We start from the raw sequence: 27,865 nt of genomic DNA, 5'->3' as shown, positions 1-27,865 counted from the left end.
GATTTATGCGGTATAAAATTTACGCTGTAGCAGATATATATTGATACTGTTCAGATCCTGTCATGATACTAAAACATGATATCCGCACTGAAAAGGTGTATGAATTCAATCAGTTTAGTTCCCGCAGAGCTGGAAGGCTGTATGTATGTGCATCGAAAAAGGATGATATTCAAAATTGGAAAGAAAAAAAGAAATCGGAGGTACTGAAGATTTTTTTGGTCGAAAATTAAATATAGGGTGACCAAGTAATCGACAACAGTCACGTGTTAGTGTGACAAGACTTCAAGCATTTGAAACACACAGAGAACGGCAACTAATATAATAGCTCTGCTAACAAGGATCAATGTACCAAGTACTGGATAGTACAGTGTCAGTCAAAATTCAATTAGCGCATTTGTCCGTGTTACCAGAGCCATTGCATCTAATTCCGAACTTGCAATGCAAGCAGAATTCGGGAGATCACGTTAAACAGAGAAGCCAGAAAAAAGCTGACGAAGGTGGTTACCTGATAACGATCGGATCTTTCTGCTCAAAATAGGTTAATTGATTAAAACGCTAATTTAAATAAGCACTATATTCAGCATTAAATTCAAATTCCTACGATCGCATTCCTTCCTACGAATTCAATTACTTGAGTAAAATATCGTGTTCAGTGGTGAAAACAAGAATTGTAGAAAACCATCGATTTTGAAACGAATAGGGGCCCATGATGAACAGTGAAATCATAATACCAGGCGGTTAATACCTTTTTAAAGATGCGGCATGTGCTTCGTATAAGAGCTAAATATTATGAATTTTCAAGTCAGGATACCGAAAACAGTTTGATTTACAGTTGTTTAGTTCATTCGAACGATTCTTTACAATGAGAGACTAATATAAACTAGAGCAGTCAATTTACACAATACATTCAAGTTCACAGAACTATGTTCGGAGAGAAGTCAGAAAAAAGCTGACGAAGGTGGTTAACTGATAACGATCGGATCTTTCTGCTCAAAATAGGTTAATTGATTAAAACGCTAATTTAAATGAGCACTATATTCAGCATTAAATTCAAATTCTTACTATCGCATTCCTTCCTACGAATTCAATTACTTGAGTGAAATATCGTGTTCAGTGGTGAAAACAAGAATTGTAGAAAACCATCGATTATGAAACGAATAGGGGCGTTATGATATTATTTTGCTTCAACTATGCTACCGAATATTTTTATTTAAATCGCAAAATGTGTTATTTGCTTAAAAAATATATCTTGGTCCAGATTTATTGTTGCTAATTTTCTCGCAGCTATTGTCAGTTTATAGGAGAGAGAGAGTCGAAGAAAACGGAAACACTTTGCCTCTCAGTAACTTCTCTCTTCGCCAAAGTGACAATTGTCGAAAGTACAATTATCTAATGTACATCTGCTTCAAAGATCATCCTAAACAGTTCAAAACAAAGAAATATTTGCCACTGAACAAGGTGATAGCAATAATAGTATTATAGGTTTGAATCAAATCCATCAAGTTCTGTACCTAACAAACTGCGAGACGAAGTTCGCCGGGTCTCCTAGTAAAATATAAATTTATAATTTAGTTTTCATAAAAAAATTATCATTTCAAAAAAATTTACTGAGGGGGTGCTTTAGTTTTGGCCGATACTGTATGTCCACTATGCATTTTTTAGTCGTTTCGTGCAGTAAATCGGCAAACTGAGTAGGGACAATTTGCAGTGGAGTACTTAGCTAACGAATTCAATAAAAGTTTAATTAATTTCATGTAATTTGAAAATCCCTTAAAGTTCCACTAAACTTCCAAATTTCGCACTGTGCGCTGTAAATGTTGCCAAGCAAGTGTTTGCTGATAATTTGGGTTTCTCCAAAATGCAAATTCCGTACCACCTTCGTGTGAATTTAATTGATTCTGATTCTTCCCCTTTCAAGTGATGTTTATGGTTTCTGGTTCTTCCCTTGGAGTATTACATTATCCTTTCTATGTGGATTCAATAGATTATGTTTGCTTCTCTTCCCCTCATGTAGACTTGATCTCCCGAAATTAATGGGATTTGGTATTTCGTCCTGGTTGGGGTATAAAATGTCCACAGACAATAGTCGGTACACAACAACGATTTGATGTAGCCCCCATAGCACAGTGGATGCGCAGATATGACAAAAATCAAAGATATGATGTCTTTGTATAACAGTTTTATGAACCTTAAATATGTCATATTTTAATGTACTAGTAATGTCTTGTCAAATTATAACTATATGTTTTGTTGGAAGCATCAAATAACATCTATATATATAAAATAGAAAAATGTTTGTATGTTTGTTTGTTTGTTTGTTTGAAATTTATAGACTCAAAAACCACTGAACCGATCTTGCTGAAATTTTCAGGGTATATTACTACATCGCCTGAAAGTAACATAGGCTATAAAAAGTTTCGAAATTCCGCTCTGATCCCGAGATATAGCATCAGAATCGGAGGTACCTCCAAAAAATTTAAACTTTGTATGCAAATATCTATAGAACGGTTACAGATACAGACTCCAAATTTGAAACGTGTGATGGATTTTAGCCTAAAAATAAATGTGCCAAAATATATCGAAATCGGTCCAGATTTGGATATAGCTCCCATATATATTTTCGTCCGATTTCAAGTATTTGATGTACCAAACACGCTATATATGTCCGATTTCCATGAAATTTGGAATGTGTGACTAAATTTGTTGTAGAAATGAGTATGCCAAATTATAATGAAATCGGTTCAGGTTTGGATATAGCTCCTATATATATTTTCGGCCGATTTCATGTATTTGATGCACCCAACCCACTATGTATGTCCAATTTCAGTGAAATTTTGAATCTGTGACTAAATTTGTTGTAGAAATGAGTATGCCAAATTATATTGAAATCGGTCCAGATTTGGATATAGCTCCCATATATATTTTCGTCCGATTTCAAGTATTTGATGTACCAAACACGCTATATATGTCCGATTTCCATGAAATTTGGAATGTGTGACTAAATTTGTTGTAGAAATGAGTATGCCAAATTATAATGAAATCGATTCAGATTTGGATATAGCTCCTATATATATTTTCGGCCGATTTCATGTATTTGATGCACCCAACCCACTATGTATGTTTAATTTCAGTGAAATTTTGAATGTGTGACTAAATTTGTTGTAGAAATGAATATGCCAAATTATAATGAAATCGGTTCAGGTTTGGATATAGCTCCTATATATATTTTCGGCCGATTTCATGTATTTGATGCACCCAACCCACTATGTATGTCCAATTTCAGTGAAATTTTGAATGTGTGACTAAATTTGTTGTAGAAATGAGTATGCCAAATTATATTGAAATCGGTCCAGATTTGGATATAGCTCCCATATATATTTTCGTCCGATTTCAAGTATTTGATGTACCAAACACGCTATATATGTCCGATTTCCATGAAATTTGGAATGTGTGACTAAATTTGTTGTAGAAATGAGTATGCCAAATTATAATGAAATCGGTTCAGTTTTGGATATAGCTCCTATATATATTTTTGGCCGATTTCATGTATTTGATGCACCCAACCCACTATGTATGTCCAATTTCAGTGAAATTTTGAATGTGTGACTAAATTTGTTGTAGAAATGACTATGCCAAATTATATTGAAATCGGTCCAGATTTGGATATAGCTCCCATATATATTTTCGTCCGATTTCAAGTATTTGATGTACCAAACACGCTATATATGTCCGATTTCCATGAAATTTGGAATGTGTGACTAAATTTGTTGTAGAAATGAGTATGCCAAATTATAATGAAATCGATTCAGATTTGGATATAGCTCCTATATATATTTTCGGCCGATTTCATGTATTTGATGCACCCAACCCACTATGTATGTCCAATTTCAGTGAAATTTTGAATGTGTGACTAAATTTGTTGTAGAAATGAATATGCCAAATTATAATGAAATCGGTTCAGATTTGGATATAGCTCCTATATATATTTTCGGCCGATTTCATGTATTTGATGCACCCAACCCACTATGTATGTCCAATTTCAGTGAAATTTTGAATGTGTGACTAAATTTGTTGTAGAAATGAGTATGCCAAATTATATTGAAATCGGTCCAGATTTGGATATAGCTCCCATATATATTTTCGTCCGATTTCAAGTATTTGATGTACCAAACACGCTATATATGTCCGATTTCCATGAAATTTGGAATGTGTGACTAAATTTGTTGTAGAAATGAGTATGCCAAATTATAATGAAATCGGTTCAGTTTTGGATATAGCTCCTATATATATTTTCGGCCGATTTCATGTATTTGATGCACCCAACCCACTATGTATGTCCAATTTCAGTGAAATTTTGAATGTGTGACTAAATTTGTTGTAGAAATGAGTATGCCAAATTATATTGAAATCGGTCCAGATTTGGATATAGCTCCCATATATATTTTCGTCCGATTTCAAGTATTTGATGTACCAAACACGCTATATATGTCCGATTTCCATGAAATTTGGAATGTGTGACTAAATTTGTTGTAGAAATGAGTATGCCAAATTATAATGAAATCGGTTCAGATTTGGATATAGCTCCTATATATATTTTCGGCTGATTTCATGTATTTGATGCACCCAACCCACTATGTACATATGTCCACTATGCATTTTTTAGTCGTTTCGTGCAGTAAATCGGCAAACTGAGTAGGGACAATTTGCAGTGGAGTACTTAGCTAACGAATTCAATAAAAGTTTAATTAATTTCATGTAATTTGAAAATCCCTTAAAGTTCCACTAAACTTCCAAATTTCGCACTGTGCGCTGTAAATGTTGCCAAGCAAGTGTTTGCTGATAATTTGGGTTTCTCCAAAATGCAAATTCCGTACCACCTTCGTGTGAATTTAATTGATTCTGATTCTTCCCCTTTCAAGTGAAGTTTATGGTTTCTGGTTCTTCCCTTGGAGTATTACATTATCCTTTCTATGTGGATTCAATAGATTATGTTTGCTTCTCTTCCCCTCATGTAGACTTGATCTCCCGAAATTAATGGGATTTGGTATTTCGTCCTGGTTGGGGTATAAAATGTCCACAGACAATAGTCGGTACACAACAACGATTTGATGTAGCCCCCATAGCACAGTGGATGCGCAGATATGACAAAAATCAAAGATATGATGTCTTTGTATAACAGTTTTATGAACCTTAAATATGTCATATTTTAATGTACTAGTAATGTCTTGTCAAATTATAACTATATGTTTTGTTGGAAGCATCAAATAACATATATGTATATTTTCTGGAAAAAAGTGCTGTGTGAATAAACCAAAATAAGTGTGTTTACAAAAAAATTAATATCATAATCAATATAAATACTAATCCCGATTTATAAAATGGAAGTTGTTACTGAAGGTATTAACATATCAATATATATAAAAATGGTGTAAAAAATGTATAGTAATTCATAAGATGAGAACGGCTAGGCCGATTTCTGTAAAAATTTTTGTCAGTTATTCGCATTTTCGAGGAGAAGGTCTTTACGGAAGAAAATTTTGGAAAATCCCTCTGGAAAAGTCGGAAAATTGGAAAAATCGAAAATTGAGTTTTTGTATGAAATTTTATTCCTTAATAGCGAGACGAAGTTCGCCGGGTCCGCTAGTTTTCTATATAAATACATGAGTGTATAGTTGTCCCAGTATTAATTAATATTTTAGCGAAAATATCTTTATCTTTATTAAAAGTTCATAAACATTTAACAACTATTGCCACCTATATCCGCCGCCATATTTGTACTTTTTCTTAACTTTCGGTGTCTACATTTAAAAAGTATATTAGTTAGTTCCATCACTTTCCATCGCCGCATGTTACAATCAATTTTGTGACCTAACCTCAAAATGTGTACAATTGTTTTTAGGTTTTGGTAGGGTTTCTTTTCAGGGTTTAATGTTTTTACTTATGTTTTGTTGTTATTGCTAAATTTTAGTGTCAAAAATTATTTAAAACATGCAGTATTTCCGCGCAATTTGCCAGAAATAATTGAGAATGATTTATCAATAGTAGAATTGTAGGAAGAGGCTGTAGAAGTCAAAAATAAGGTCATTGAAATGTTCAGGTACCGTCACACCAGAAAATGTTAGAGATTAATCAAACGAGAGTATATATCAGGATCTGCTCAAATCTAAGAGTAAAAAGATGTCGCTTAGAAATTTTAATGCAACGTATTGAACATAATGGATGTTTGGAATTTAACTGTCTTCCAAATCATATTAAAGATCTACAACGAATTTCCTGTAGTTGAATTTTTATGAATTAATAAAAAAAGTTCTGACTGGACGCAAAAGATTCCCTAATAAAAATAAAGAACGCATACCAACAAATTTTATTCTTTTTTAAACATACTTAAGGTAAGGTCACATTAGGCAAATATAGGCTCCAGCGACTAGCAGAGTGCGCTTACTGAGAGCAAGTGAGCATAAACTTCAACGCATTATTTACGCTCACTTGCTCTCAGTAAGCGCACACTGCAGGTCGCTGGAGCAATTATTTGCCTAATGTGTCCTTACCTTAAGAAAGTGAGTATAACAAAATTTATTGTAAATAAATGTGAATTGATTTTTCATTCATTTAAACAAAAGGATATAGACAAATCCTTTTGAATGACTAATTTTTAATTTTTCATATTATGTTTTACATTGATTTTTTATTTAAAAAGTAATTGGTATTGTTAATTGCTATGTATATGGACGCATTTATATCGAAATGTCGCCACTTGTGTGGCGATATATACACAGTCCCCAAAGTTTTAATAAAATAGGTCAATATTTACTATTTTTGTCACACGCCCCCATTCAAATGCATCCACTGTGCATAGTACGATACCTTGCGATTTTTGCTATTTTAGAGATTTTATATTTTCATACAAAACAATACGACACCGTGGTGCAATGGTATGCACGCCCGCCTTGCACGCAGAAGGTCGGTGGTTCGATTCCCCGGCCAAGCAACATCAAACATTTTTCAACGGTGGCAAAACCCCCTCAGTAATGTTGGCGACATTTCCTGAGTATTTCAGCCTTGAAAAACTTCTCCACAAGTGGTGTCTTAGGACACGCCGTTCGGATCGGCAATAAACAGTAGGTCCCATATCATTGAGCTAAATATGAATCGGGGTGCACTCATTGATATGAGGGAAGTCTCCCTTGTCCCGTATGGGATGTTGTGGAACAATGTTTTTTGTTTTCTATTGCTTGAGTGGAGTATTCCCCCATTGGCTCAACTTCATTTATTACCCTCGATTACAGAGAGTAATGTTTTTCAAAACGAACTGACAGTGTTGGAAAATTTTACAGATCGCTACCAATATCATGATTTCATCCCGGCGAAGGGAATTATCAATTGGCTTCTCAGTTTTTGATATGATGCCTTTTTAGCGAAAAACCGAACTCTTTAAGTGTCTAGTATTTTCATATGAATGAGAATCACACTCACTTTTCGGCTTTTCCAAAGAAACACCAAAATCAAAGTATTTTGCAACATGTCAGCACGTATCAACTAAGAATTCTTCGAATTCTGTGAGTTGAAAAGAACACCAACACAGTTGCCTGTGAGGTTGTTTATTGGAATTTTGTTTTTTTGTTTGTAACATAGCTCCAATCCGCCCGTGCCTCGGCTGTTTTTTGTTTGTTTTGTTTATTTTTGAAGTTTAATCTCATTTTCGATTGCTTGAGTGGAGTATTCCCCTTTGGCTCAACTTCATTTATTACCCTCTATTACAGAGAGTAATGTTTTTCAAAACGAACTGACAGTGTTGCAAAATTTTACTGATCGCTACCAATATCATGATTTCATCCCGGCGAAGGGAATTATCAATTGGCTTCTCAGTTTTTGAAATGATGCCTTTTTAGCGAAAAACCGAACTCTTTAAGTGTCTAGTATTCTCATATGAATGAGAATCACACTCACTTTTCGGCTTTTCCAAAGAAACACCAAAATCAAAATATTTTGCAACATGTCAGCACGTATCAACTAAGAATTCTTCGAATTCTGTGAGTTGAAAAGAACACCAACATAGTTGCCTGTGAGGTTGTTTATTGGAATTTTGTTTTTAACAAAGCTCCAATCCGCCCGTGCCCCGGCTGTTTTTTGTTTTTTGTTTTTTTTTTTTTTTTTTGTTTTTTTTTTTTATTCTCGCGTACCCTAAGTAGAGATATTCGCATTTTCTTGGACTTTCCGAACGATTTATTGTGTTTCTCTGAACAATTCCAAACATCGTTCTTTTTCGTTATGTTGGATAATGGCTCCCGGTGCATAACGTTTTTTGGAACCTGTTCGTGGGTTGGAAGTAGAAGCATGTGTTCATGATTTAATATTGTGTGCCACATCATAATCTTGAGTGGTGACCTTCCCAAAATACTCTTTATTGCAATCAGTCAAGGTGTATTTATTGAAATGGCCGGAGTTCAATTCGAAACTAATTCAGATCTTAGGTACATTTTTGTAGTTATTTGTATCTTGAATTTTGTAGAGTGGTATATATGGACCAGAATCGATGAAAAAAGTATAAATTTCGAATATTTTCCAAAGTATTTTGACCTTTCAGTACCTTCCGCAGACAGTTTATATGTTCCAAAAATTTGTTTACCGATATCTTTGCTACATAACTGTAGTTTTTTTGTTTAATTTTGGTTTAATAGCTATAGACCAGAAACACAGAAAAATGATAAAAATAGCATTTGCTTCCTTAGACCTCTAATAACCATTTATACGGAGTTCATTTGTTCTAGAAGGATGTTTGTTGAAATCTTAGGTACATTTTGATGTCTGATATATGTAGACCCAAACCCGAGAAAAAATGTTGAAAGAAATTTCACCTTGGCGATTTTGACCATCAAGATGAAGCTTGATGGATTTTAAGTGTTTCCAATTTTTGTTATTTATGAGAAGAGATACAACTTTGCCTCTGAGATAAAATCAAATTTCTTAACGGGTTGGAAGACAAAAATCCTGACAAAATGATCGCTTTGACATCAAAGCCTCAAAACTTCGGAGGCCGATATCCGCGAAAGTTGACGAGATAGGGAAAAACGGCGAGACACGTGTCTTCTCTTTTTTGGTCTTCTATTACACTGCGGTGTCAGATATGGTTAATAATATTCGTGTCGCATAGTGTAATAACATATTCTAATTCTCATACAAAAAGTGTATGATCGCTAATATCCGAATACGAGTTTGCAGATAAAGAAGATTAGAATATGATATATGGTTTATGCATGAATATGGTTTATTTTCAAGTTAACCTGATCATGGCTCAGAAAAGCATGTATTTCAGTGTATTCCATATAAGCTAATGATTGCATATTATTCTGGTAACTTATAAAATATTTAACAACAAAAAAATCATTCTTCAGACAAATGGGATAACCGTGACTGGGTCTATTTATACCCTACACCACTATGTGGGGAGGGTATTATAAGTTGGTTTTGGCCAAAAAGTTTGTAACGCATCGAAATAATGGTCGTAGACCCATACTTATATACCAAAACTACTGTCTCGACGAGCTGAGTCTACCTGGCTATGTGCGTCCGTCCGTCTGTCCATTTAAACCTTGTAATCACGCTACAGGTCGCAATTTTGATCGGATCGTCACCAAATTTTGGGTGTTGATGAGGGTCCCGGAGGGGAAGAAGCCTATTGATTTTTGTGATGGTAGGATAATATTCAGGGGTCGGAATGGGCACAAAACTTATTTGGAGAAAAGTCAACGTTTTATTTCAAAGCGAATATCTCCGCTTCTATAAGGGGTATATCAAAAGCAAAACCTGCTAATGAAAGTAGAAAATATCACAGGTTGTCGTAGGTGGTCAAAGTACGAAGATATCGCAATAGCCGCTAATAGAACACAACTTTTCATTTTTGCGATTTTAGTAATAATGACGAATATGACAGCTTTGGTTGAGGACCTTCCAAAAACAAAGTCTGACTATGGAAGTAGAAAATGGCGTAGGTGGCGAAATCACCTTCGCAATTTTGATCGGATCGTCACGAAATTTTGTGTGTTAATGGGGGTCACACAGAGGAAAAAACCTATTGATTTTGGTAATGGTCGGATGTTATTCAGGGGTCGGAATGTAAAAACAAAATTATTTGGAGAAAAGGCCAACGTTTTATTTCAAAACGAATATCTCTCTTCTGTAAATAAAACCTGGCAAGGAAAGTAGAAAAATCAGCTTTGCAACGATGTGAAGTAGGTTGTCATAGGTGGTCAAACAACAGAGATATCGCAATAATCGGTAATGCATCCCTTTTTAAACTTTTTGTGCAATCACTCTACAGGTCGGAATTTTGATCGGATCCTCACGAAATTTTGGGGGTTGATGGGGGTCTTACAGAGAAAAAAGCCTATTGATGCTTGGCGTACATCCCACTTTTCCATTTTTTATTTGACTTGTACTGACGATGCACTTAAATGCGTTTCAACAAAATTCACCTGTGTTAATGAAGACATTCAGAACAAAGGCGCTAAGCTACCCCAATTTTAATATTTTGAATTTTACCAGTCAAAAGCTTATGCACAGGGGTAGTGGGTATCGCATAGTCGGCCCCGGCCCGACTATAGCCTTGGCTCACTTGTTTTAATATATATTTTGTTTAATGAAGTTTAAAAGATAAGTGGTCATTATTATATTGTTCCGTTTGCTAAAGGTCGCATTTTAGAACTCAATTCTGAACGCTTTAAAAATATTAATTTTACAATAACAGTTTATGCTAGAAAGTCTACCTTAGATTCACTTTGGCAGTTTAAATTTAATTTGTATTACTTTTAACTTTGAAATAACCAAAAAGCCTATAAAACCATTCAGAAAAATCTTAACAATAACAAAAAGGAAGTCAGAATAATCTATATATATAAAAGAGCTTAGTGATGACTAGACATCGGATTTTGCATATTTTTTATTAATAAAGATACGAAAATTCTGATTGGACCAAAATTCGTTTTGAAGAAAACTGAATGCAATGACAGGCTCATATGCACAAAATATGCAAAATATGCGCAAAAATATGCAAAATATGCAAGTAATTTTTTAATTTTGAAAAGTCATTAAAAAGTGTTCTAAATTAAGTTTATTACCGTTAAACGTCGATTTCTTAACAGATTATTATGTTATTAATTATTATTCCGCCACTGCAATAAATCTGGACTAAAAGACTTAAAAAATTTCCTATAACCCAGCCTTCTTATTACAACATAAGTTGCTTTCTAATACAAATTTGTTCAAAAACTCAATCAGAAATGTCAAAATGAACGTATCCAAATATGTTGATAGTTTCTGCTCGGCCAAAATTGTCTGACAGAATAACAAATGAGCTAGAAATGAAGACTAAGAAAATAATGAATATTACATAAAAATCTTTCATATTTTACTAAAGGAAACAAATTTCGCATGATTGCACTGATAACTATATTTTAAGGGTATTATGTCTTAGTGAATGAGTTTGCAACATGCAAAAGGTAACGAAATAGACCCACAGTTCCTTTTGATGATCTGCATAGATTCGCACTTATCCATCTGGCCATGTCCTTTTGAAAACAAAGTACAGGTCACATTTATAGACCAATTCCCATAAAAATTGGAGATTTTTTTGGACCTAGGGCGATCCCTATTTATTTTGGTAATAATCGATTCAGATTTGGACATTGCTCCCATATATACAGTATAATCTCGAAAATCCCTACACCACTGGTTTCGGCGGTGTCCGAATTATCAAATTGTCCGGATTAACGAATAGGAAAGAAAATAAATTATTTTCTATTATTAAATCACTTGTGATAGTTATATCATAATACTTTTTTAAATTGTAATTGCTAATACCGAACTTTTAAATAAAATAAAGAAGTAAAAAGCGCTCTACGTGTAAAAAATAGTGAAATTTTTCTACACGACAATCCGGACATTTTTATTGGCATTGCCCGTATTTGTTCCTTTCCTTAGTCTATATTTATATTAGGCAATTTTCCTTACGGCAATTGTCAGTTTGTTGGTGAGAGAGTGTATTGAGAGGCAAAGGGTTACCATATGCCTCACCTCTCTCACCATCAAACTGACAACTGCCGCAAAGAAAATTGCCTAATATAAATATGGAGTTACTTTTTACTAATTTACCATGTAACAAGACCCAATTTTCATAAATTACAGAAAAAGCCAATCAGATTGTGAAAGTAGAGCTAGAAATATGACGTTTTTAAAGTTTACATCAGGATGTAAGCAAAACACGGGACAGATGTAAAATTTCTTTTTTTAAATTAAGATTCCTTGAAATCTTTGCCTTTTAGGTGCATAGTGCCTTTGGCACTTTAATGACAATATTGCGGCGAATATTTTTCTTAATATATTTATTTATATCCTTTACAACAAGACTAATGTGTTGTAAAAGGTGTTATATCCTTGTACTCGATCATTTTTACTAAATGTTGCTGAAACAATTTTTACAACAACTTCTCCATTAAAAAACTTTCAAAATTCGAAGCATATTTAATAATTAGTACAAATTATCGAGTACACGGGCAGGTATAAATTAATTGATTGTGTATACAAAAAGGTTATGACTTTTCGACTGTAGCAATAATGAATGAACTATATTTTTTTAGCATTCCAAATGCTTTTCTATTAGAAATATGTAAGTAGTTTTGTCATGTTAAAGATAATTCCAAGGTTTTTGACTTATTTTACCACTACCACGTTATTGTATGGTTTTTCTGAGTGATGTCATTTTGCACTAATCATTGGGTGTTCTTCATTTTGCTTATTATTCATCGTGGATGGGTATAACAATAAAGAATTACTTTTCGCCAAGGAGTGGACATTTCCCAGTTCTGCATTAAGCGGTTGTATGTGTACAATATAGATCGATATTATAAAATTATGTATTTTTAGTACTTCTAATTATAGTTATATTCCAGAACCTGGAATCGAAAATGGTACTCTAGTACTTTTTCCCATTTTGCGCTAAAAAACGACCCCTTTTTCCAAAATCTAGAAAAAATTGCGCTTTTATCTAAACAAAAATTGCGATGACTAACTCTAGCTCCTTCGTTTTTCTGCTAGACAATTTTGGCCGAGTAGAAACTTTCACCCTATTTGGACACGTTGATTTTGACATTTTTGATTGAGTTTTTGAAATTTTTCCATTACAAACATTTGTATAGTAAGCTACTTATGTTGTAATAGGAATGCTGGGTCATTTGACATTTTCTCACCTTGTGAAAACTGATTTAAGACTTATTAGTCCAGATTTATTGCTGCGGCGGAATATCTGGAGAGTCTCAATAACATAATAGTCTGCAAAAAACTATGTTAAACGGCAAAAAGCTTAATTTAGAAGGCTTTTTTGATGATTTTCCAAATTTAATTGACGATTTTTGTCAAAAAAACACTTGCATATTTAGCATATTGTTGGGATATTTTGCATATATTTTGCATATTTTTTGCATACTTTTTGCATATTTTTTGCATATTTTTGATATGACCCCAAATATCGAAAAATTGACCCTCAGATTCAAAATTTGAGTCCAATCGGATAAGAAATAAAAAACATGCTAAAATCCGATGTCTAGTGATGACTGAGTGACTGACGTATCATCGTCCAAAAAAATCGGCTGAAACTAGAATTATGAAATTTTGGGTGTGGGTTGTTGTTGGTGGGTAGGAGTGAGGTAAGGCAGGGTTTTTTGAAATTCGAACTAGAAGGGTACGAAAACTACTAAAAGGTACTAAATTTGGTACCCATTGTATAAGGCAAACGGGAAGAGCTTGAATTCTGAAATTTGGTGAGGGTCACTGATGGATAGTTAAAAAGATGTACCAAAGGGTTTTTGGAAATTCAACTTAAAAGTGTACGAAAAGTACTAAAAGTTAATAAATTTAGTACCAATTGTATATTTTGAACGGCTATAGCTAGAATCTAGGAATTTGGTATGGAAATAATGGTTGTGGTACTAAATTTGGTACAATTTGTATTTGGGTGAACGGATAGAGCTGGAAACCTGAAATTTTGAATTAAGATTGCTCTTGAAGTGCAAAACTGAGTTATGCTGGCAGTTTTTTTAATTCGACAAGTATTAAATTGTAATAAATTTGATACAATTTGGATTTGGGTGAATGGATAGAGCTGCAAACCTGAAATTTGGACTTAGGATTACTGTTGAAGAAAAAAATTGTATTAATTATGTTGGTCTTTTTTCAACAGTGTTCTAGAGAACATCGTTGAGTAGAGACAGTAAAATGAAGTAAATACATCAGTGTTTTGTCTTTTCTTAAAGAAATTGTGGTTTTTAGTAAATTAAATTTCCAATACATTTTAGAATTGAATCAAAAAGGTGAATGGAAATATTTTATTGGACAAGGAAGAAATCGCATTTAATATTGGTAATTACATCAATACATTTTTCATATACATACATACAGCTGCGAAAAAAATAATAGCACCACCTCCTACAAAAATGGGTTGGAGGCATTCTTATTTACATGGCCAAATTTTTCTGACCGTTTCATGCGTTTTTAGAACTAACCGACTCTAAAGAACAAAAACCACAATTATTTTTCGACACTTTTTAAAAAAATAAACCAATTTTTATAAAAACCACAAAAAGTGTGCAAAAAAATAATAGCACCACCATTATAAATTCTTTTAGAATTATAGAAATTGGACAAATGTCTACACTTTATCACTCAAGAATAGTAGTAAATCAAGAAAAACAAGTGCCTACTGATTTCCTGTTCAGTTGAACTCGATAGTAACGCATTGGGATATGCTTGGTATCGAACAAGCGGATTCTGACATTGATTGCAGGATTCCACTTCAAGGACCTCTAAGAAACTGTCCAAAATGATTTTCTGGTCGTTAGTTTTGATGTTGTGGTTACCTTAATGAACTTCTCTAACACTTTGTTGATTTGTCTAGGGATAGCGCCCAACCTTGGAGAATGGTCACATCTATATATATAAAATAGAAAAATGTTTGTATGTTTGTTTGTTTGTTTGAAATTTATAGACTCAAAAACCACTGAACCGATCTTGCTGAAATTTTCAGGGTATATTACTACATCGCCTGAAAGTAACATAGGATATAAAAAGTTTCGAAATTCCGCTCTGATCCGGAGATATAGCATCAGAATCGGAGGTACCTCCAAAAAATTTAAACTTTGTATGCAAATATCTATAGAACGGTTACAGATACAGACTCCAAATTTGAAACGTGTGATGGATTTTAGCCTAAAAATAAATGTGCCAAAATATATCGAAATCGGTCCAGATTTGGATATAGCTCCCATATATATTTTCGTCCGATTTCAAGTATTTGATGTACCAAACACGCTATATATGTCCGATTTCCATGAAATTTGGAATGTGTGACTAAATTTGTTGTAGAAATGAGTATGCCAAATTATAATGAAATCGGTTCAGGTTTGGATATAGCTCCTATATATATTTTCGGCCGATTTCATGTATTTGATGCACCCAACCCACTATGTATGTCCAATTTCAGTGAAATTTTGAATCTGTGACTAAATTTGTTGTAGAAATGAGTATGCCAAATTATATTGAAATCGGTCCAGATTTGGATATAGCTCCCATATATATTTTCGTCCGATTTCAAGTATTTGATGTACCAAACACGCTATATATGTCCGATTTCCATGAAATTTGGAATGTGTGACTAAATTTGTTGTAGAAATGAGTATGCCAAATTATAATGAAATCGATTCAGATTTGGATATAGCTCCTATATATATTTTCGGCCGATTTCATGTATTTGATGCACCCAACCCACTATGTATGTCCAATTTCAGTGAAATTTTGAATGTGTGACTAAATTTGTTGTTGAAATGAATATGCCAAATTATAATGAAATCGGTTCAGGTTTGGATATAGCTCCTATATATATTTTCGGCCGATTTCATGTATTTGATGCACCCAACCCACTATGTATGTCCAATTTCAGTGAAATTTTGAATGTGTGACTAAATTTGTTGTAGAAATGAGTATGCCAAATTATATTGAAATCGGTCCAGATTTGGATATAGCTCCCATATATATTTTCGTCCGATTTCAAGTATTTGATGTACCAAACACGCTATATATGTCCGATTTCCATGAAATTAGGAATGTGTGACTAAATTTGTTGTAGAAATGAGTATGCCAAATTATAATGAAATCGATTCAGATTTGGATATAGCTCCTATATATATTTTCGGCCGATTTCATGTATTTGATGCACCCAACCCACTATGTATGTCCAATTTCAGTGAAATTTTGAATGTGTGACTAAATTTGTTGTAGAAATGAATATGCCAAATTATAATGAAATCGGTTCAGATTTGGATATAGCTCCTATATATATTTTCGGCCGATTTCATGTATTTGATGCACCCAACCCACTATGTATGTCCAATTTCAGTGAAATTTTGAATGTGTGACTAAATTTGTTGTAGAAATGAGTATGCCAAATTATATTGAAATCGGTCCAGATTTGGATATAGCTCCCATATATATTTTCGTCCGATTTCAAGTATTTGATGTACCAAACACGCTATATATGTCCGATTTCCATGAAATTTGGAATGTGTGACTAAATTTGTTGTACAAATGAGTATGCCAAATTATAATGAAATCGGTTCAGTTTTGGATATAGCTCCTATATATATTTTCGGCCGATTTCATGTATTTGATGCACCCAACCCACTATGTATGTCCAATTTCAGTGAAATTTTGAATGTGTGACTAAATTTGTTGTAGAAATGAGTATGCCAAATTATATTGAAATCGGTCCAGATTTGGATATAGCTCCCATATATATTTTCGTCCGATTTCAAGTATTTGATGTACCAAACACGCTATATATGTCCGATTTCCATGAAATTTGGAATGTGTGACTAAATTTGTTGTAGAAATGAGTATGCCAAATTATAATGAAATCGGTTCAGATTTGGATATAGCTCCTATATATATTTTCGGCTGATTTCATGTATTTGATGCACCCAACCCACTATGTATGTCCAATTTCAGTGAAATTTTGAATGTGTGACTAAATTTGTTGTAGAAATGAGTATGCCAAATTATGTTGAAATCGGTTCAGATTTGGATATAGCTCCTATATATATTTTCGGCCGATTTCATGTATTTGATGCACCCAACCCACTATGTATGTCCAATTTCATTGAAATTTGGAATGTGTGACTAAAGTTGTTGTAGAAATGAGTATGCCAAATTATATTGAAATCGGTTCAGATTTGGATATAGCTCCTATATATATATTTTCGTCCGATTTCATGTATTTGATGCCCCATAGACGCTATGTATGTCCAATGTGTAACTAAATTCAGTGTAGAAATAAGTATTGAAATCGGTGTTGATTTAGCTATAGCTCCCATATTTATTTGAATGAAATTTGTGCGGCATCTATATCTATAAAAGAGGAAAATGTTTGTACGTTTGTTTGTTTGAAGTTTATGGACTCAAAAACCGCTGAACCGATCTTCCTGAAACTTTCAGAGTATATTACCACATGGCCTGAAAGTGTCACAGGCTATATAATTCTTAAAAATTCCGCTCCGATCTGGAGATATAGCCTCAGGATCGAAAGGTACCTCCAAAAAATGTAGACTTTGTATGCTGATATCTAACGAACGATTGTCGATACAGTCTTCAAATTTGGAATGTGTGACGGAATTTGGTCTAAAAATAAATTTGCCAAACTAATTTGAAATCGGCTCAGATTTAGATATGTATATTTTCGGCCGATTTAATGCATTTGATGCATAAAACACGTTTTGTATGCCGAATTCCAATGAAATTTGGAATGTGTGACGGAATTTATTGCAGAAATAAATGTTCCAAACTATTTTGAAATCGGTTCAGATTGGGTATAGCTCCCATATACATATATTTTCGGCCGATTTCATGTATTTTCTACACCGAACACGCCATGTATGTTCAATTTTGACGAAATTTGGAATCTTTGACGAATTGATCCTAGAAATTAGTTTGCCAAATTATAATGAAATCGGATCAGATTTACATATACTTCCAATATATATTTTTGCCGATTTCATGTATTTTATCCAATAAACACCTTATGTATGTCCAATTTCAATGAAATTTGAAATATGTGGCCGAAATTGATCTACAATAAAAGTTGTCAAATTATATTGAAATCGGTTCAGCTTTACATATAGCTCCCATATATATTTTCGGCCGATTTCATGTATTTGTTGCACCAAACACGCTATGTAAGCCCACTTTCAATGAAATTTGGAATATGTGGCGGAAATTGGTCTACAAAACAAATTGGTAAATTATATTGAAAGAATTTCAGGAAATGCACGAACGTACAAATCCATTGATACTGTGCCAATTGAAGACGACGCGGTTACCTATCCAGTTGAATTCCTAAATTCGTTGGATCTTCCAGGCTTTCCACCACATAATTTAGTGCTAAAAGTTGGTGTTCCTATTATTTTATTAAGAAACAAAGACCCACCTCGCCTTTGCAATGGTACAAGGTTAACAGTAAAAAACTACATAACTATTTAATTGAGGCAACGATTATTACTGGGAAGTATATAGGTTCAGATGTACTGCTGTTGCTAATAGCAACAGAAACGCCCTTCAATTTTAAAAGATTGCAGTTTCCTGTACGTTTGGCATTTGCAATGACTATAAATAAATCCCAAGGACAGACTCTTCGTGTATGCGGCCTAAATTTAGCATGTTCTTGCTTTTTTCATGGTCAGCTCTACGTTGCATGTTCACGTGTTGGTAGACCGGCCGATTTGTTTGTTTACGCTCCTGAAGGAAAAACAAAAAACATTGTATATCCTAAAGCATTACAATAAATACTTTACTTTAAATTTTTGAATTTGATTTCTTTCTGATTTCAAAAAATCCGTAAAATTTCAAATGCATATCAATCTAAAGGGGTAGCGAAGCTCACCGGGTTCAGCTAGTAACTTATAAACCACAATTTCTTTTACTTTTTTCCAGGTTATACCCCAGATTATTACTGTTTATATTCAGTTGGAAAGACCAAACTAGTGCCAAATTATCTTCTTTATTAAATGGAGTCGTCATTTCCAGGATTTCAACGAAAATATGTCAATTCTTTACGGGTTTGATACCGTGTATAGGGCTTAGTCTCTAAGGACAAAGTCAACCTCATATTTATACGGTTAAAAATCCTCTGTTAATGGGTTTTGCTGCACATTTTTGGTTTTATTCCGAGTTTTTTAGGTCATCTGACAAATAAACGAAAATACTATCCTCCAAAAATGAATATTTTGTCACACAACTAGATAAAATATGGTCCCACAGTTGGTTTAGCAAATGTAGAAATTCCTTGTTAATTTTTTTCGGCTCCGCATCGTATTGTCCGTTAAAATTATGGCGTTTCCCCGAACTGAGTGTTTTTAAATTATGTTCTCTGGGACATTTGTGAACTTTTTGTTCTATTTCCAATACAATATAATGCTTTTATAGTCTACTAGGACGTTTGAAATACTACTTTTTGGTATTCGGGATGTAAATTCTGACCTGATGTTCTGTCAAGGGTCATATAATTCCAATATTTTATGTATTTTCTTTACATTTAATTGCGCGATGAATCATTTTTTTTTTTGAGTTTTAAACAAATTTGACAACTTATCGGTAAAATTTTGCCATCAACACAGGTGTTCTTTATTATTTTGGGATTCTTCGCACTGTATGCCCTTTTATGACCAATTTCAACTTAAAACATCCTATTTTTTTTTTTTAAATTGGAATATCCAAAAAATGGAAATTAATGTGCAAAAAGTCAAACAAATGTTTAAGTGCTAGAAAATTTCCCTAAAGTTACTCGTTTTATGTAGAAATTGTAAGTGGTGCTATTATTTATTTCGCCTCTTTTTGACCGTTTTTGGTTAAAGCTGCCAAAAACCAATATTTATAATAATGTGAATGTTACTTTTACTTTTTTATAAAAGAGGACACCTTGGGCTAAGAAGGTAACAACAACATTTGTGGAAACAACAACAATCTTCATTGGTTTTCATAATGACAAACAAATTGTTCATGGTGGTGCTATTATTGTTTTCGCAACTGTACATATGTATATTTGAAATATGGATGTACCTATTTATTACACTATATAATCATTTGATTCCAAATGCCGATTTCCCGCTGATGATTTCATCTTTGAAGAAAATGTGTTTTATTCCACAACTAAGAAGAAGCGTTCAACGATGTTTCTATATAATTTTTTTTTTAAGTGATACTTTTTATAATTTATTTCATTCAGTTTTTCTTTTATTAAAGTGTGTTATGTATTTCCTTGGAATTTTTTATGTACCTATGTGTCTTTGTTGCTTTTCTTTTTTTTTTCTATTCCCTTCAATAAAAAACACCACCATTTATAAATGTGTTTACATGTTAGAAATAGCCAGTGAGCGCTTGCTGAGAGCAAGTGAGCATACATTTCAATGTGTTACACATTGACATTTACGCTCCCTTGCTCTCAGAAAGCTCCCACAGGTGCATGTGTTTGTTTTTTTTTTGTGGCTTTTAGGTTTGTATTTGTTTGCACCTAAACATATAATTTGTTTGCACCAAAACATATATTTTTTTGGAGGACCCAAACATATGTTATGTTTGCGACTGCTTGCAAACAAATATACTTTTGCTGCAAAATATGTTTGGGTCATATGTTAGAGAGGCAATTTTTCCTGTGTGTAGGCTTGAGCTATGGAGACAGCTTTGGAAATTCGGACTTATGTGTACGATGTGTACTAAATGGAACTAAATATGGTACAATTTGGATTTGGGAGAACGGATAATGCTGGAAAACTGCCATTTGGAATTATAATTGCTGTTTAAGTATAGGATTGAGATATAGAGGTATTTTTGGAAATTCGTACTTCAAAGGTACTAAATGTGGTACTATTTGGATTTAATTGAACGGATAGAGATATAATTCTGAAATTTGGAAATAATATTGCTATTGGAGTATAGGATTGGGGTAGTTTAGGAAATTCGTACACACTGCGTACGAAAAGTACGAAATGGTATAAAATTTGGTACAATCTTGTTTTGGGTGAACAGATAGAGCTGGGATCCTGAAAAGTACTAAATGATACTAAATGTGGTACAATTTTATTTGGGTGAATGGATAGAGGTGTAATCCTGAAATTTGGAATAAAGCTTATAGTACGTTTATATATAACCGGATTTAACAAACCCACTAGGTTTCAAATGTCAATTCCATTGCTTATATTTCAAATAAATCCTCATAAAGAAGGTTAACCCTGCAAAAGGCTATAATATAAACATGGCCTTAGTTTGAGTGTAGGATTTAGATATGGAGGTATTTTGGAAATTCGTACTTATGTGTACGAAAAGTACTAAATTTGGTTCAATTTGCCTTTGGGTTAACGGATAAAGCCGGGATTCTAAAATTTAGAATTATGATTAGCGTAGGAGTGTACATGCAGAGAAAAAATATTGTTGGAACAATCATATTCTAAGAACAAAATAGTGTATTTTAAAATTCTTAAAATATGTATTGTTGGCGCAACAATATGTTTTGTGTCATCATGTTCCCTAATAAAAAATATATGGTTGAAACAACAATATATATTTTCAGATTTTTAAAATACACTATTTTGTTCTTAGAATATGATTGTTCCAACAATATCTCTTCTCTGTGTGTAGGATTGAGATTGTTTTTTTCAATTTCGTACTTATGTGTACGAAAAGTACTAAATTTGGTACAATTTGGATTTTGGTGAACGGATAGAGCTGGAATCCCGACATTTGGAATTATGATTACTGTTGGGTGGATGATTGAGACAGTTTTGGAAATTCGTTCTTATGCGTACGAAAAGTGCTAAATGTGATACAAATTGGACTCGGGTGAACGAGTAGAGCTTTAACCCTGAAATTTGGAATAAATGTTGCTGTTTGCCAGATTTATTTATTTATTTATTTATTTACAATTATACTTATAGTTAATATAAGGATAATTACAAGGAGTACAGGAGCATTAGCTACAAAGGCCATCAGCTCATGCTTGGTAAAATTAATGATAAATTATATACATATATTTTTTTAAATAATTAGGTTGTTTCGTTTTATGTACATAAATATTGAGTTTACATTTTGATGATTAATGGTTTTAAGTAATTCAACACCTCTGCTTTGCAAAAGTGTGCGTTGTTGTTGGGATAGATTACTGCAAGACTGAAGAATGTGTTTGACATCTGCAACAGCGCCGCATTTGGGACATTTATTATCCATATTCTTATTAATTAGATGTTGATGTGTTAGAATTGTATGTCCCATGCGTAAACGGGAAAAAATCTTAACTTTCTTTTTCTCAGTGTTCGTAGGATACACTGCTGCTTGGTTTTGTGGGTTTATATCACTATAGTGGTGATGTTTAAAATTGTTCATATTTGCAGCGTGTTTTTCATGAAGATGGACTAAGATGTTTGCTTTGAGATCAAGATTTTCGATAATATTATCAAAGAACAATGGAGAATTGCATGCTAACTTTGCAGCAGCGTCGGCATGCATATTACCAGGTAAACCAACATGTCCGGGAATCCAAATTAGTTTTATTTTATTGATGTTGGACGTAAGTAAGTCCCTTATTTTGTTGATGCCGGCCCATTTGATGTTTGAAATATTCAGTATTGATTTTATAGCGGATAAACTGTCGGTAAGAATCATCGTTTTTCCTTTAGATTGTTTTGCTATAGTGATGGCTTGTAGAATTCCTGCTACTTCTGCGGTAAAAATAGAGCAGTAGTTAGATGTAATTTTAGATGCAAGTATATTACCAGCATTATTTACAACTGCATAAGCGGTTGTAAAATCATTCTTTGAAGCATCAGTAAAAAGTGTTGACCAATCGGCGTGCAGGGTGATTAGTTGTTGAAAATGTGATACGTATACTTCGTTGGGTGTGTTATCCTTTTTGAAAAATGATAACGATATATCACATGATTTTTTTGGGAACATCCACACCGGATATTTTGAAGAGTAGCTCATCACCTTATTTTTAAAATCAATGATATTGTTGTGGATACATTCATATATAATAGACGGCATTTTCGGTATACGTTTCGATGAAATCGCCTTATTAACGTCTTCATCTATTATCGATGAGTTTATGGACATAATTTTGGGCAAAAGTCTATTTTTACTCTCTATAAATCTTTCCTCTAGTGACGGCAATCCAGATTCAGCTAGTAATATTTTTATTGGTGTTGTACGATAGGCATATAAACTCGATCTTAGGCAGTCGTGGTATACAGATTTGATGAATTTTAGGGAAGACTTTGGGCTGTTTCCATACATGTAAAATCCATAATCGATTTTGCTCAGCACTAGTGTTTTCACCAGATACGTAAGGGTATTTATATGTGCGTAGCATTTGCTGGACAAGTACTTGATGATGTTTGCTCTGGGAATTAGCTCCTTCTTTAGTTTTAAAATATGAGTTTTCCATCTGTAATTTTTTGTAAATGTTATGTATGTACGAAATGTACTAAATGATACGAAATGTGAAATAATTTGGATTTGGTGAACGCATCGAGCATCCTTAAATATAGAATTAGGATTACTGTTGGAGTTAAGGATTGACATTGTTATTGAAATTCGTACTTTCGTACGAAAAGTATTAACTGGTACTAAATTTGGTATCTGAATAGAGGTGGAATTAAGAAATTTGGTATTATAGTCGCTGTTGGTGTGTAGGGTTGAGATATGGATGAAGGATGTGGTTGTGGATATACGTACAATAAGTGAACGAAAATTACTAAATACCACAGAATTTCGTTCAAATTGTTATAGTGTAAAGGAATAGAGCTGAAATTGTGAAATTTGTTATTAGGATAGCAGTTGGTGTTTAGAGTGGAGATATGGAGGAGGTTTCGAAAATTCGTATTTATGTATACGACGAAAAGTACTAAATACTGCTATAATTGGTTATAGGAGAAGAGATAGATGTGTAAATGAGTATCGCGGTTGGGATATAGGGATGTAATTTCTTAAACTTATACCAATAATAATAATAATTATTGAATTATTGAGTTGATGTTGGAAATACGAAAATTACAAAATGGTACTAAATTTGGTGTTGGGTGAAGCTGGAATTATATAATTAGTGTGCGAAAAGTACGAAAATGCACTAAAATTTAGACTTGGGTTAAAGAATAGAAGTGAAATATTGATTTATTATTTATTTGTCAGGTTCACTGTTAGAGGTGGTACGAGGGCAGTTCGGAAACTTCTTAGCCTAGCACAAAAGGCGCGGTATAAACAGAAAAAAGTTAAGTGTTTTGGAAACTTCCATCTCTGTTATGAACACATGTTATATTTTGTTTCCATCTGGCAACTCCTTCATATAGAAACAGGTTTTCAAAAAAGACGCACCCGCAATTTTTTAACAATGGAAAAATTAGAAATGCGTGCTGTCATTAAATATTTGCATAAAAAAGGTTTATCGGGACATGAAATTCATAATGACATGGTGAATGTGTTAGGTGAAAGTGCTCCTTCATATGCAACAGTAAAAAATTGGGTTGCTGAATTTAAACGTGGTCGTACAAGCATTAATGATGAACCACGTAGTGGACGTCCAAAACAGCAACAACAACAGAAATTGTAGCCAAAGTGCATGATATGGTATTAAATGATCGACGAATAAAAGTGCGTGAATTTGCTAATATCATGGGCATCTCAAATGATCGAGTCCATTTAATTTTGCATGAAGAACTACAGATGAAAAAGCTTTCTGCAAGATGGGTGCCGCATTTGTTAACAGTCGATCAAAAACGCATAAGAATGAACATTTCTCAAGCTTGTTTGATCGTTTTAAGCGAAATGAAATGGATTTTAAGCGTCGTTTCATAACTCTTGATGAGACATGGATCCACCACTATACTCCAGAGACAAAAGAACAATCCAAACAATGGACTGAAGCTGGAGGAAGTGCCCCAAAGAAGGCAAAAACAATTCAATCGGCTGGTAAGGTTATGGCAAAGGTTCTTTGGGACTTCAAAGGTATTTTATTGATTGACTATCTGCAAAAGGGTAAAACAATAAATTCAGAGTGCTATTGCAACCTTTTGGATCAATTAAATGTACGAATTCGAAAAAAACGTCCTGGCTTACAACACAAAAAAAAAATTCATCAAGACAACGCACCAGCGCACAAGAGTGTTTTAACAATGGCTAAAATCAACGAATTAAAGTACGAGTTGCTTGACCATCCACCTTATTCTCCTAATTTTAGCTCCCAGTGACTTTTACTTGTTCCCAAATCTAAAAAAAATGCCTTGCTGCCAAGCGTTTTACCTCAAATGAAGATGCAATTACAGTTGTAAACCACTATTTTGAAGACCTTAAGGAAAACTATTTTAATCAAGGGATAGAATTGCTAGGAAAGCGTTGGACTAAGTGTATTGAAGTTTCAGGAGATTATATTGAAAAATAAAAATATTTTTGAAAAACTAACTATTCTCTTTCATTGATAGGCTAAGAAGTTTCCGAACCGCCCTCGTAGTACAATAAGTGTTCTAGAAATATTAAATAATACTAAATATTGAAGCAATGGTGTTGAGTGAACCGATAAATTAATTTTGTTATGTGGTTCACCGTTAAGATTGAATCACCATTTTTATGAAAATCGGGCTTTAAAATGTATGAAACGTTTCTACATGTAATACCATGGATATTAAAAATTTAACTGAATAGTGTAACATTGCTTTCATGTTAACGTGAAGGCGGTTTCTAAATAAATTTTCAGTATCTACCATTTTCATATTAAATATTGTTTATTTGTATATTATTCCATTTCCGCATACGAAGTAGCGAGCATTTTGCTAGTGGGGATATATGTATGTTAATAACTAATTGATCTTGCATTGTATTAGTTAATTGTCATGATGTCGAAAACGTTGCAGTCCGGGATAAAAGAGTTTTTTGCAGTTTATACCAAATATAGAAATAACATTACATTCCTGTAGTGGGATTCTGTAACTCATTTTTGCTGTTATCGATAATTGTCGGTAAAATTAAATTGCTTTTAATTTCGATAATTAACGAAATTTTTCGGTAAGTTAACGATGAACAAAAAGTAGTCGCTAGGCCTTACCGACACAAACAGCGATGTCAACTTTTCTTTATGTTTTTAGTAATAATTTTGCGATTTAATTTTATCGATTTTTGTCGGTAACAGCAAAAATGAGTTACAGAATGCCACTACTGATTATATGACATACATATTTCATATACTGTTGTCATTATATTTATTTATAATATCTAAATTGAACTGAATATTGGCATTATAGTTATTACAAGCCATTATATTCGTTATTACATTATTTATTCGTTATTCAAATTTGTTTACTTTTTTATTTCAGATGGAAGCGGTCACCAATATGTTGCTATTCCTTTACCCCCTTCGACTGCAAATCTACTAGAACCTAGTAAACTCCCTTTAAATGCCACCCAAAGCCGGTCAAGAAACACTCCAGAAAAAAATAGTCAGGCTGTTCCCACAATAACAATAAAGAAAGAGCTGGAATGAGTAATATTAAGGAAGCATCATCAACATCGATCAACATATGCAATGCATACATTATATGTACATTTAATTGTCAAAAAATAAGGAAATTGAAAATAAAATGTCCCACACTTATAATACAAGTTTATAAAATATTGTACCCATGGTAGGTATAACAATGAAGGAAAAAATCTATAGAAATACAACACCACAATTATGCCCGTTAGAATTGTTATACATACATATAAGCATACACGCAGCAAGTTGTTTCCATTTGTTTTGGTATTTTTTATCATTTTATGAAATTAATCGAAAACTATAAGAAAGACTGGCACATCAAGTATTATCTTCGTACTTTTATCGAAACACTACTGGAATCCTAATGGTATATTGTTTACATTAGAGCTTTTTGCCGGGATAATCTTTTTTATGAAGATTTATTTGGATTTGGATTGGATTTATTAAATGTCCTTATATTTAACGTACTATTAGATAAACGGCTTTAACAGTGACTCTTTATAAACTGTATAAGGTAAACCATGCAATAAATTGTTTTCTTTCTTGTTTGGCTTTAGGTCATAAAACACAAAAATTTTATTGTTTATATCTTTATTCTTCAGATATTTTGATGCCCAACGGCAAGTGCGGCTACTTAAAACATTCATAACACTATTCATGAACTAAGTAAAAAAGACATAAAAATGAAATTTATAACCAAATATGTGGACGACACATTTTCTATTATCAAGAAGAAAGACATAAATGAAATTCTCACTACACTCAACAAGTACCACGAAAAAATACGATTCACTTATGAAGTTGAAACAAACAATTGTATTGCATATTTGGATACAAAACTAATAACAAACGGAAGTTCCATTAAATTTGACTGGTATCATAAAAACATTGCTTCTGGTAGAATCATGAACTACCACACAACACAACCAAAATCCCAAATAATCAATACAGCCAAAAGTTTTATCATGAGAATACTACGCATAAGCGATCAAGAATTTCATAAAAACAACATAATAGAAATTACAACCATTTTAACTAACAATAGTTTCCCCAAAAAATTAATACCAAAACTTATTCAAGACAGCTTACGAAAATTAAATGATGGCAACCCTACCAACCAAGAAGAAACCAAAAAATACTGCAGCCTAAAATATATTCCTGGTCTAACAGACAACAAAAGTATGGGAATGGTAATAAACAAAACACAAAACATATGTTATGCGTATAAAGCAAACCAAACATTAAACAGAATATACACTA

The 27,865-nt window shown here is 33.1% G+C and overlaps 1 protein-coding gene across 2 annotated transcripts in view; it reads left to right on the top strand.

Moving 5' to 3' along the window:
• Positions 1 to 26,725, top strand: part of bs (serum response factor blistered) — a 225,296-nt gene extending 198,571 nt beyond the window's left edge. For both annotated transcript variants that reach the window (XM_073989375.1, XM_073989374.1), the window contains exon 4: positions 26,445 to 26,725. In XM_073989375.1, coding sequence (XP_073845476.1) covers positions 26,445 to 26,504 — 60 coding nt within the window. In that variant the 3' untranslated portion in view covers positions 26,505 to 26,725. The remainder of the gene's footprint in view (positions 1 to 26,444) is intronic.
• The last annotated feature ends 1,140 nt before the right edge of the window (positions 26,726 to 27,865 follow it).

The sequence above is a fragment of the Musca autumnalis genome, unplaced genomic scaffold (assembly GCF_047663935.1).
Source record: "Musca autumnalis isolate F117 unplaced genomic scaffold, ASM4766393v1 scaffold_5, whole genome shotgun sequence".
In the NCBI taxonomy this organism is placed as follows: domain Eukaryota; kingdom Metazoa; phylum Arthropoda; class Insecta; order Diptera; family Muscidae; genus Musca; species Musca autumnalis.
This window is presented reverse-complemented; position numbering and strand designations above follow the sequence as displayed.